This window comes from Tetrao urogallus (assembly GCF_951394365.1).
Source record: "Tetrao urogallus genome assembly, contig: scaffold_78, whole genome shotgun sequence".
Taxonomy (NCBI): Eukaryota; Metazoa; Chordata; class Aves; order Galliformes; family Phasianidae; genus Tetrao; species Tetrao urogallus.
The window spans coordinates 15,186-27,791 of NW_027638925.1; the positions used below are offsets into that span (position 1 = coordinate 15,186).

The following is a 12,606-nucleotide window of genomic DNA, read 5'->3' on the forward strand; positions in this document are numbered from 1 at the left end:
GAGGAATTGGGTGTGGGGTCAAAGAATTGGGATTTGGGGTCAAGAAGTTGGGTGTAGGATCGAGGAATTGGGGTTTAGGGTAAAGGAATTGGGGTTTGGGGTCAAGGAATTGGAGATTGGGGTCGAGGAATTGGGGTTTCAGGTCAAGAAAGTGGGTTTGGGGTCAAGAAAGTGAGGCCTGGGGTCGAGGAATTGGGTTTGGGGTCAAGAAGTTGAGTTTGGGGTCGAGGAATTGGGGTGGGGGGTTGAGAAAGTGAGGTTTGGGGTGGAGGAATTGGGGTTGGGGGTCAGAACATTGAGTTTAGGGTGAAGAAATTGGGGTTGGGGTCAAGGAATTGGGGTTGGGGTCAAGAAAGTGGGGTTTGGGGTCGAGGAATTGGGTGTAGGGTCAACAAAGTGAGGTTTGGGGTCAAGAAAGTGAGGCCTGGGGTTGAGGAATTGGGTTTGGGGTCAAGAAAGTGGGGTTTAGGGTCAAGAAATTGGGTTTGGGATGGAGGAATTGGGTGTGGGGTCAAAGAATTGGGATTTGGGGTCAAGAAGTTGGGTGTAGGATCGAGGAATTGGGGTTTAGGGTCAAGGAATTGGGGTTTGGGGTCGAGAAAGTGGGGTTTGGGATCAAGGAATTGGGTTTGGGGTCGAGGAATTGGGTTTGGGGGGGAAGAAAGTGGGGTTGGGGTCAAGAAAGTGAGGTTTGGGGTCAAGGAATTGGGTTTGGGGTCAAAAACTTGAGTTTGGGGTCAAGGAATTGGGTGTAGGGTCAAGAAATTGGGGTTTGGGGTCAAGGAATTGGGGTTGGGGTCAAGAAGTTGAGTTTGGGGTCAAGGAATTGGGGTGGGGGTTGAGAAAGTGAGGTTTGGGGTGGAGGAATTGGGGTTGGAGTCAAGAAATTGGGTTTGGGGTCAAGGAATTGGGGTAGGGGGGCAAGAAATTGGGGTTTAGGGTCAAGGAATTGGGTTTGGGATGGAGGAATTGGGTGTGGGGTCAAAGAATTGGGATTTGGGGTCAAGAAGTTGGGTGTAGGATCGAGGAATTGGGGTTTAGGGTAAAGGAATTGGGGTTTGGGGTCAAGGAATTGGAGATTGGGGTCGAGGAATTGGGGTTTCAGGTCAAGAAAGTGGGTTTGGGGTCAAGAAAGTGAGGCCTGGGGTCGAGGAATTGGGTTTGGGGTCAAGAAGTTGAGTTTGGGGTCGAGGAATTGGGGTGGGGGGTTGAGAAAGTGAGGTTTGGGGTGGAGGAATTGGGGTTGGGGGTCAGAACATTGAGTTTAGGGTGAAGAAATTGGGGTTGGGGTCGAGGAATTGGGGTTGGGGTCAAGAAAGTGGGGTTTGGGGTCGAGGAATTGGGTGTAGGGTCAACAAAGTGAGGTTTGGGGTCAAGAAAGTGAGGCCTGGGGTTGAGGAATTGGGTTTGGGGTCAAGGAATTGGGGTTTAGGGTCAAGAAATTGGGTTTGGGATGGAGGAATTGGGTGTGGGGTCAAAGAATTGGGATTTGGGGTCAAGAAGTTGGGTGTAGGATCGAGGAATTGGGGTTTAGGGTCAAGGAATTGGGGTTTGGGGTCGAGAAAGTGGGGTTTTGGATCAAGGAATTGGGTTTGGGGTCGAGGAATTGGGTTTGGGGGGGAAGAAAGTGGGGTTGGGGTCAAGAAAGTGAGGTTTGGGGTCAAGGAATTGGGTTTGGGGTCAAAAAGTTGAGTTTGGGGTCAAGGAATTGGGTGTAGGGTCAAGGAATTGGGGTTTGGGGTCGAGGAATTGGGGTGGGGGTCAAGAAGTTGAGTTTGGGGTCGAGGAATTGGGGTGGGGGTTGAGAAAGTGAGGTTTGGGGTGGAGGAATTGGGGTTGGGGTCAAGAAATTGGGTTTGGGGTCAAGGAATTGGGGTAGGGGGGCAAGAAATTGGGGTTTAGGGTCAAGGAATTGGGTTTGGGATGGATAAATTGGGTGTGGGGTCAAAGAATTGGGATTTGGGGTGAAGAAGTTGGGTGTAGGATCGAGGAATTGGGGTTTAGGGTCAAGGAATTGGGGTTTGGGGTCAAGGAATTGGAGATTGGGGTCGAGGAATTGGGGTTTCAGGTCAAGAAAGTGGGTTTGGGGTCAAGAAAGTGAGGCCTGGGGTCGAGGAATTGGGTTTGGGGTCAAGAAGTTGAGTTTGGGGTCGAGGAATTGGGGTGGGGGGTTGAGAAAGTGAGGTTTGGGGTGGAGGAATTGGGGTTGGGGGTCAGAAAATTGAGTTTAGGGTGAAGAAATTGGGGTTGGGGTCAAGGAATTGGGGTTTGGGGTCAAGAAAGTGGGGTAGTGGGGCAAGAAAGTGGGGTTTGGGGTCAAGGAATTGGGTGTAGGGTCAAGAAAGTGAGGTTTGGGGTCAAGGAATTGGGTTTGGGGTCAAGAAGTTGAGTTTGGGGTCAAGGAATTGGGGTTTGCGGTCGAGGAATTGGGTTTGGGGTCAAGGAATTGGGGTGGGGGGTCAAAAAGTTGAGTTTGGGGTCGAGGAATTGGGGTTTGGGGTCAAGAAATTGGGTTTGGGATGGAGGAATTGGGTGTGGGGTCAAAGAATTGGGATTTGGGGTCAAGAAGTTGGGTGTAGGATCGAGGAATTGGGGTTTAGGGTCAAGGAATTGGAGATTGGGGTCGAGAAAGTGGGGTTTGGGATCAAGGAATTGGGTTTGGGGTCGAGGAATTGGGTTTGGGGGGGAAGAAAGTGGGGTTGGGGTCAAGAAAGTGAGGTTTGGGGTCAAGGAATTGGGTTTGGGGTCAAAAACTTGAGTTTGGGGTCAAGGAATTGGGTGTAGGGTCAAGAAATTGGGGTTTGGGGTCAAGGAATTGGGGTTGGGGTCAAGAAGTTGAGTTTGGGGTCGAGGAATTGGGGTGGGGGTTGAGAAAGTGAGGTTTGGGGTGGAGGAATTGGGGTTGGGGTCAAGAAATTGGGTTTGGGGTCAAGGAATTGGGGTAGGGGGGCAAGAAATTGGGGTTTGGGGTCAAGAAATTGGGTTTGGGATGGAGGAATTGGGTGTGGGGTCAAAGAATTGGGATTTGGGGTGAAGAAGTTGGGTGTAGGATCGAGGAATTGGGGTTTAGGGTCAAGGAATTGGGGTTTGGGGTCAAGGAATTGGGGATCAGGGTCGAGGAATTGGGGTTTCAGGTCAAGAAAGTGGGTTTGGGGTCAAGAAAGTGAGGCCTGGGGTCGAGAAATTGGGTTTGGGGTCAAGAAGTTGAGTTTGGGGTCAAGGAATTGGGTTTGGGATCGAGAAAGTGAGGCCCGGGGTCGAGGAATTGGGGTTGGGGTCAAGAAATTGGGGTGGTGGGGAAAGAAAGTGGGGTTTGGGGTCGAGGAATTGGGTGTAGGGTCAAGAAAGTGAGGCCTGGGGTTGAGGAATTGGGGTTGGGGTCAAGGAATTGGGGTTTGGGGTCAAGAAAGTGGGGTTTAGGGTCAAGAAATTGGGTTTGGGATGGAGGAATTGGGTGTGGGGTCAAAGAATTGGGATTTGGGGTCAAGAAGTTGGGTGTAGGATCGAGGAATTGGGGTTTAGGGTCAAGGAATTGGGGTTTGGGGTCAAGGAATTGGGGTTTGGGGTCAAGGAATTGGAGATTGGGGTCGAGGAATTGGGGTTTCAGGTCAAGAAAGTGGGTTTGGGGTCAAGAAAGTGAGGCCTGGGGTCGAGGAATTGGGGTTGGGGTCAAGAAGTTGAGTTTGGGGTCGAGGAATTGGGGTGGGGGGTTGAGAAAGTGAGGTTTGGGGTGGAGGAATTGGGGTTGGGGGTCAGAAAATTGAGTTTAGGGTGAAGAAATTGGGGTTGGGGTCGAGGAATTGGGGTTTGGGGTCAAGAAAGTGGGGTAGTGGGGCAAGAAAGTGGGGTTTGGGGTCGAGGAATTGGGTGTAGGGTCAAGAAAGTGAGGTTTGGGGTCAAGAAAGTGAGGTTTGGGGTCGAGGAATTGGGTTTGGGGTCAAGAAGTTGAGTTTGGGGTCAAGGAATTGGGGTTTGCGGTCGAGGAATTGGGGTTGGGGTCAAGGAATTGGGGTTGGGGGTCAAAAAGTTGAGTTTGGGGTCGAGGAATTGGGGTTTGGGGTCAAGAAATTGGGTTTGGGGTGGAGGAATTGGGTGTGGGGTCAAAGAATTGGGATTTGGGGTCAAGAAGTTGGGTGTAGGATCGAGGAATTGGGGTTTAGGGTCAAGGAATTGGGGTTTGGGGTCGAGAAAGTGGGGTTTGGGATCAAGGAATTGGGTTTGGGGTCGAGGAATTGGGTTTGGGGGGGAAGAAAGTGGGGTTGGGGTCAAGAAAGTGAGGTTTGGGGTCAAGGAATTGGGTTTGGGGTCAAAAAGTTGAGTTTGGGGTCAAGGAATTGGGTGTAGGGTCAAGAAATTGGGGTTTGGGGTCGAGGAATTGGGGTTGGGGTCAAGAAGTTGAGTTTGGGGTCAAGGAATTGGGGTTTGGGGTGGAGGAATTGGGTGTAGGGTCAAGGAAGTGGGCATTTATGGGGTTTTTGGGGTCTCTGAGGGGGTTTTGGGGGCATTTGTGGGGTTTTTGGGGTGGAAATGTTGGGTTTTCGGGGTGGAAAAGCCACATTTGGGGGCATTTATGGGGTTTTGGGGGCATTTCTGGGGTTTTTGGGGGCATTTATGGGGTTTTTGGGGTGGAAATGTTGGGTTTTTGGGGTGAAAAAGTCACATTTTGGGGCATTTATGGGGTTTTGGGGGCATTTCTGGGGTTTTTGGGGTGGAAATGTTGGGTTTTCGGGGTGGAAAAGCCACATTTGGGGGCATTTATGGGGCTTTTGGGGCATTTATGGGGTTTTTGGTGTCTCTGGTGGAGTTTTGGGGGCATTTATGGTGTTTTTAGGGGCATTTCTGGGGTTTTTGGGGTGGAAATGTTGGGTTTTTGGGGTGAAAAAGCCACATTTTGGGGCATTTATGGGGTTTTTGGGGGTCTCTGATGGGGTTTTGGGGGCATTTATGGGGTTTTTGGTGTCTCTGGTGGAGTTTTGGGGGCATTTATGGGGTTTTTGGGGGCATTTCTGGGGTTTTTGGGGTGGAAATGTTGGGTTTTTGGGGTGGGAAAGCCACATTTTGGGGCATTTGTGGGTTTTTGGGGTCTCTGATGGGGTTTTTGGGGTGGAAAAGTGGGGTTCTGGGGGCATTTGTGGGGTTTTTGGGGGCATTTATGGGGTTTTTGGGGTGGAAATGTTGGGTTTTCAGGGTGGAAAAGCCACATTTGAGGGCATTTATGGGGTTTTGGGGCTCTGATGGGGTTTTTGGGGTGGAAAAGTCACATTTTGGGGCTTTTGGGGCATTTATGGGGTTTTTGGGGGCGTTTCTGGGGTTTTTGGGGTGGAAATGTTGGGTTTTTGGGGTGAAAAAGCCACATTTTGGGGCATTTATGGGGTTTTTGGGGGTCTCTGATGGGGTTTTGGGGGCATTTATCGAGTTTTTGGGGGCATTTATGGGGTTTTTGGGGTCTCTGTTGGGGTTTTTGGGGTGGAAAAGTGGGGTTTTGGGGACATTTCTGGGGTTTTTGGAGTGGAAACGTTGGGTTTTCAGGGTGGAAAAGCCACATTTGGGGGCATTTATGGGGTTTTTGGGGCATTTATGGGGTTGTGGGGGCATTTATGGGGTTTTAGGGGTGGAAAAGTCACATTTTGGGGCATTTATGGGGTTTTTGGGGGCATTTGTGGGGTTTTTGGGGTGGAAATGTTGGGTTTTCGGGGTGGAAAAGCCACATTTGGGGGCATTTAAGGGGTTTTTGGGGGTCTCTAATGGGGTTTTGGGGGCATTTATGGGGCTTTTGGTGCATTTATGGGGTTTTGGGGGGCACTTATGGGGTTTTGGGGGCAGAAAAGTGGGATTTTAGGCATTTCTGGGGTTTTGGGGGTGGAAAAGCCACATTTTGGGGCATTTATGGGGTTTTTGGGGGCATTTATGGGGTTTTTGGTGTCTCTGGTTGGTTTTGGGGGCATTTATGGGGTTTTTGGTGGGCACTGCTGGGGTTTTAGGGGTGGAAAAGCCACATTTGGGGGCATTTATGGGGTTTTGGGGGGCATCTGTGGGGTTTTTGGGGTGGAAATGTTGGGTTTTCGGGGTGGAAAAGCCACATTTGGGGGCATTTATGGGGTTTTTGGGGCTCTGATGGGGTTTTTGGGGTGGAAAAGTCACATTTTGGGGCTTTTGGGGCATTTATGGGGTTTTTGGGGGCGTTTCTGGGGTTTTTGGGGTGGAAATGTTGGGTTTTCGGGGTGGAAAAGCCACATTTGGGGGCATTTATGGGGCTTTTGGGGCATTTATGGGGTTTTTGGGGGCGTTTCTGGGGTTTTTGGGGTGGAAAAGCCACATTTGGGGGCATTTATGGGGCTTTTGGGGCATTTATGGGGTTTTTGGTGTCTCTGGTGGAGTTTTGGGGGCATTTATGGGGTTTTTGGGGGCATTTCTGGGGTTTTTGGGGTGGAAATGTTGGGTTTTTGGGGTGAAAAAGCCACATTTTGGGGCATTTGTGGGTTTTTTGGGGGCATTTCTGGGGTTTTTGGGGTGGAAATGTTGGATTTTTGGGGTGGAAAAGTCCCATTTTGGGGCATTTCTGGGGTTTTTGGGGTCTCTGATGGGGTTTTTGGGGTGGAAAAGTGGGGTTCTGGGGGCATTTGTGGGGTTTTTGGGGGCATTTATGGGGTTTTTGGGGTGGAAATGTTGGGTTTTCAGGGTGGAAAAGCCACATTTGAGGGCATTTATGGGGTTTTGGGGCTCTGATGGGGTTTTTGGGGTGGAAAAGTCACATTTTGGGGCATTTATGGGGTTTTTGGGGGCATTTCTGGGGTTTTTGGGGTGGAAATGTTGGGTTTTCAGGTTGGAAAAGTCACATTTTGGGGCATTTATGGGGTTTTTGGGGGTCTCTGATGGGGTTTTGGGGGCATTTATGGGGCTTTTGGTGCATTTATGGGGTTTTGGGGGGCACTTATGGGGTTTTTGGGGGCAGAAAAGTGGGATTTTAGGCATTTCTGGGGTTTCAAGGGTGGAAAAACCACATTTTGGGGCATTTATGGGGTTTTTGGGGGCATTTATGGGGTTTTTGGTGTCTCTGGTTGGTTTTGGGGGCATTTATGGGGTTTTTGGTGGGCACTGCTGGGGTTTTAGGGGTGGAAAAGCCACATTTGGGGGCATTTATGGGGTTTTGGGGGGCATCTGTGGGGTTTTTGGGGTGGAAATGTTGGGTTTTCGGGGTGGAAAAGCCACATTTGGGGGCATTTATGGGGTTTTTGGGGTCTCTGATGGGGTTTTTGGGGTGGAAAAGTGGGGTTCTGGGGGCATTTGTGGGGTTTTTGGGGGCATTTATGGGGTTTTTGGGGTGGAAATGTTGGGTTTTCAGGGTGGAAAAGCCACATTTGAGGGCATTTATGGGGTTTTGGGGCTCTGATGGGGTTTTTGGGGTGGAAAAGTCACATTTTGGGGCTTTTGGGGCATTTATGGGGTTTTTGGGGGCGTTTCTGGGGTTTTTGGGGTGGAAATGTTGGGTTTTTGGGGTGGAAAAGTCACATTTTGGGGCATTTATGGGGTTTTTGGGGTGGAAATGTTGGGTTTTTGGGGTGAAAAAGCCACATTTTGGGGCATTTATGGGGTTTTTGGGGGTCTCTGATGGGGTTTTGGGGGCATTTATCGAGTTTTTGGGGGCATTTATGGGGTTTTTGGGGTCTCTGTTGGGGTTTTTGGGGTGGAAAAGTGGGGTTTTGGGGACATTTCTGGGGTTTTTGGAGTGGAAACGTCGGGTTTTCAGGGTGGAAAAGCCACATTTGGGGGCATTTATGGGGTTTTTGGGGCATTTATGGGGTTGTGCGGGCATTTATGGGGTTTTAGGGGTGGAAAAGTCACATTTTGGGGCATTTATGGGGCTTTTGGGGCATTTATGGGGTTTTTGGTGTCTCTGGTGGAGTTTTGGGGGCATTTATGGGGTTTTTGGGGACATTTCTGGGGTTTTTGGGGTGGAAATGTTGGGTTTTTGGGGTGAAAAAGCCACATTTTTGGGCATTTGTGGGTTTTTTGGGGGCATTTCTGGGGTTTTTGGGGTGGAAATGTTGGATTTTTGGGGTGGAAAAGTCCCATTTTGGGGCATTTCTGGGGTTTTTGGGGTCTCTGATGGGGTTTTTGGGGTGGAAAAGTGGGGTTCTGGGGGCATTTGTGGGGTTTTTGGGGGCATTTCTGGGGTTTTTGGGGTGGAAATGTTGGGTTTTCAGGGTGGAAAAGCCACATTTGAGGGCATTTATGGGGCTTTTGGGGTGTCTGGTGGAGTTTTGGGGGCATTTATGGGGTTTTTGGGGGCATTTCTGGGGTTTTTGGGGTGGAAATGTTGGGTTTTCGGGGTGGAAAAGCCCCATTTTGGGGCGTTTGTGGGGTTTTTGGGGCTCACCCCAGCTCCCTGAAGGGCACCTCGAACTCCAGCTCCTCCTTGGTCAAAGCCTCCACTTTCTCAATGAAGTTCTTGAAGGCCGTCTTCAGTTTGTGCCGCATCTCCCGCTCCATCTGCAGCCATGGGGGACCCCGAAAAAACCCGATGGAGGAAACCCCAAAAATCCCCCAAAAGGGGACCAAAAATGCCCCAAAAATCCCAAAGGAGGAACCCCAAAAATCCCCCAAAAGGGGACCAAAAAATCCCTGAATGAGAGCCTCAAAAATCCCCCAAAATCCCCCCCAAAAGACCCCAAAATCGTCCCCAAATCCTCCAAATTCGCCCCCTGAAAACCCCACAAAAAACCCCAAAATCCCCCCTCAAAACCCCCCAAAATCCCCCCAAAAGACCCTAAAATGACCCCAAAGACCCACAGTGACCCCAAATACCCCAAAAATCCCAAATGGCCCCAAAAATCCCCCAAAATCCCCCCCAAAAGACCCCAAAACCTCACCAAAACCTCCAAATTCGCCCCCTGAAAAGGTACCCAAAATTCCCCCAAATAACCCCAAAATTCCCCCTCAAAACCCCCCAAAATGATCCTAAAATGACCCCAAAAGGACCCCAAAGACCCACAGTGACCCCAAATCCCCCCCAAAACACCAAAAACTCCAAAATCCCCCCTCAAAACCCCCCAAAATCCCCCCCAAAAGACCCCAAAACCGTCTCCAATACCTCCAAATTTGCCCCCCTCAAAAGCCCCCAAAAACCCCAAAATCCCCCCTCAAAACCCCCCAAAATCCCCCCCAAAAGACCCTAAAAGGACCCCAAAGACCCACAGTGACCCCAAATACCCCCAAAAAACCCCAAAAAAGCCCCAAATGGCCCCAAAAATCCCCCCCAAAAGACCCCATGATCGTCTCCAAAACCTCCAAATTCGCCCCCTGAAAAGGTACCCAAAATTCCCCCAAATAACCCCAAAATTTCCCCTCAAAACCCCCCAAATCCCCCCAAAAAGACCCTAAAAGGACCCCAAAGACCCACAGTGACCCCAAATCCCCCCAAAAAATCCCAAAAAAAGCCCCAAAATCCCCCCTTAAAAGACCCCAAAACCTCCAAATCCGAACCACGAACCCCCAAAATTCCCCCAAATAACCCCCAAATTTCCCCTCAAAACCCCCCAAATCCCCCCCAAAAGACCCTAAAAGGACTCCAAAGACCCACAGTGACCCCAAATCCCCCCCAAAAACCCCAAAAAAGCCCCAAATGGCCCCAAAATCCCCCACCTGCTCGGCGTAGAGGTCGTCGCGGTCGTGCATGTGCTGATGCTTCCCCAAATCCATGCTGATCCCCCCCCCCAAAATGACCCCAAATCCCCCAAATTTACCCCAAATCCCACCCCAAAAACCCACAGTGATCCCAAATACCCCCCCAAAACCCTAAAAAGCCCCAAATGGCCCCAAAATTCCCCAAAATCCCCTCCTAAAGGACCCCAAAATCCACTCTAAATCCTCCAAGTTCGCCCCCTGAAACACCCCCCAAATTCCCCCAAATAACCCCAAAATTTCCCCCTCAAAACCCCCAAATTTCCCCCTAAAAGACCCCATAAAACCCCCCAAACCCCATAAAAGACCCCAAAATCCCAAAAAAGACCCAAAAATCCCCCAAATCCCTTCCAAAAGACCCCAAAACCTTCCCTCCCAAAAGACTCCAAATCCTCCAAATTCGCCCCCTGAAAACCCCACAAAAAACCCCAAAATCCCCCCTCAAAACCCCCCAAAATCCCCCCAAAATGACCCCAAAGACCCACAGTGACCCCAAATCCCCCCAAAAAAACCCAAAAAAGCCCCAAATGGCCCCAAAATCCCCCCAAAAATCCCCCCCAAAAGACCCCCAAACCGTCTCCAATACCTCCAAATTTGCCCCCCTTCAAAGCCCCAAAAAACCCCAAATCCCCCCTCAAAACCCCCCAAAATCCCCCCAAAAAGACCCTAAAAGGACCCCAAAGACCCACAGTGACCCCAAATATCCCTAAAATCCCAAAAAAGCCCCAAATGGCCCCAAAAATCCCCCAAAATCCCCCCCAAAAGACCCCAAAACCTCCCCAAAACCTCCAAATTTGCCCCCTGAAAACCTACCCCAAATTCCCTCAAATAACCCCAAAATTCCCCCTCATAACCCCCAAATTTCCCCCTAAAGGACCCCAAAATGACCCTAAAAGGACCCCAAAGACCCACAGTGACCCCAAATACCCAAAAAATCCCAAAAAAGCACGAAATGGCCCCAAAAATCCCCCAAAATCCCCCCCAAAAGACCCCAAAATCCTCTCCAATACCTCCAAATTTGCCCCCCTCAAAAGCCCCAAAAAACCCCAAAATCCCCCCTCAAAACCCCCCAAAATCCCCCCAAAAAGACCCTAAAAGGACCCCAAAGACCCACAGTGACCCCAAATACCCCAAAAATCCCAAAAATCCCCCAAAATGCCCCCCAAAAGACCCCAAAATCGTCTCCAAAGCCTCCAAATTCGCCCCCTGAAAACCCGACAAAAAACCCCAAAATCCCCCCTCAAAACCCCCCAAAATGACCCCAAAGACCCACAGTGACCCCAAATCCCCCCAAAAAACCCCAAAAAAGCCCCAAATGGCCCCAAAATCCCCCACCTGCTCGGCGTAGAGGTCGTCGCGGTCGTGCATGTGCTGATGCTTGCCCAGATCCGTGGTGATTTCGCCCACCTCCGTGTAGAACTGCACATCTGTGTGCCTCTTCTTCCCAAACATGATGGCGTTCTGGGGGAAAACGACCCCAAAATGACCCCAAAAATCCCAAAAGACCCAAAAGGGACCAAAAATCCCCACAAAGTCCCCAAAAAATGACCCCAAATGGACCAAAATACCCCAAAATTGCCCCATACTTTCAGCTGGAAGTGAAGAACAACGACCGACTCCAAATGCGCCAACGACCCCAAAATACCCCAAAAAAGATCCAAAAATGACCCAAAAACCCCAAATAAAAACCCAAAAATGACCAAAAATCCCCAAAATGATCCAAAATGACCCAAAATCACCCCATATTTTCCACTGGAAGTGAAGAACAATGACCGACTCCAAACGCGCCAACGAGCTCAGAACGACCCCAAAAAAGACCCAAAAAAGTCCCAAAAATGACCCAAAAAAAACCCAAATAAAAACCCAAAAATGACCAAAAATCACCAAAAAGCCCCAAAACCACCCAAAATTGCCCCAAATTTGACCCAAAATACCCCCAAATCACCCCATACTTTCAACTGGAAGTGAAGCACAACAACCGCCTTCAAACGCAACGACGACCCCAAAATACCCCCAAAAAAGACCCAAAAATGACCCAAAAAACCCCAAATAAAAACCCCAAAATGACCAAAAATCACCAAAAAGCCCCAAAACCACCCAAAATTGCCCAAAATTCCCCAAATTTGCCCCAAAATCACCCCATACTTTCAACTGGAAGTGAAGCACAACAACCGCCTTCAAACGCGACAACGACCCAAAAATACCCCAAAAACCCCCAAAAAAGACCCAAAAATGACCCAAAAAACCCCAAATAAAAACCCAAAAATGACCAAAAATCAACAAAAAGCCCCAAAACCACCCAAAATTGCCCAAAATTCCCCAAATTTGCCCCAAAATCACCCCATACTTTCAACTGGAAGTGAAGCACAACAACCGCCTTCAAACGCGACAACGACCCAAAAATACCCCCAAAACCCCCAAAAAAGACCCAAATTGACCCAAAAAACCCCAAATAAAAACCCAAAAATGACCAAAAATCACCAAAAAGCCCCAAAACCACCCAAAATTGCCCAAATTTGCCCCAAATTCCCCAAATTTGCCCCAAAATCACCCCATATTTTCAATTGGAAGAGCAGCACAACAACCATCTCCAAATGCGCCAACGAGCTCAAAACAACCCCAAAAAACCCCCAAAAAGACCCAAAAATGACCCAAAAAAAACCCAAATAAAAACCCCAAAATGACCAAAAATCACCAAAAAGCCCCAAAACCACCCAAAATTGCCTAAAATTCCCCAAATTTGCCCCAAAATCACCCCATACTTTCAACTGGAAGTGAAGCACAACAACCGCCTTCAAACGCGACAACGACCCAAAAATACCCCAAAAACCCCCAAAAAAGACCCAAAAATGACCCAAAAAACCCCAAATAAAAACCCCAAAATGACCAAAAATCAACAAAAAGCCCCAAAACCACCCAAAATTG

At 49.5% G+C, this 12,606-nt stretch overlaps 1 protein-coding gene across 1 annotated transcript in view; it reads right to left on the reverse strand.

Annotated features, from left to right (window-relative positions):
* SUPT16H (SPT16 homolog, facilitates chromatin remodeling subunit) overlaps positions 1–12,606 on the reverse strand; it is a gene marked incomplete at both ends in the record, with an annotated part of 86,362 nt that overhangs the window by 12,959 nt on the left and 60,797 nt on the right. Inside the window, 2 exons of the mRNA XM_079551121.1 lie at positions 8,378–8,490; positions 11,017–11,142. Of these exons, the coding sequence (XP_079407247.1) occupies positions 8,378–8,490; positions 11,017–11,142 (239 nt within the window). The remainder of the gene's footprint in view (positions 1–8,377; positions 8,491–11,016; positions 11,143–12,606) is intronic.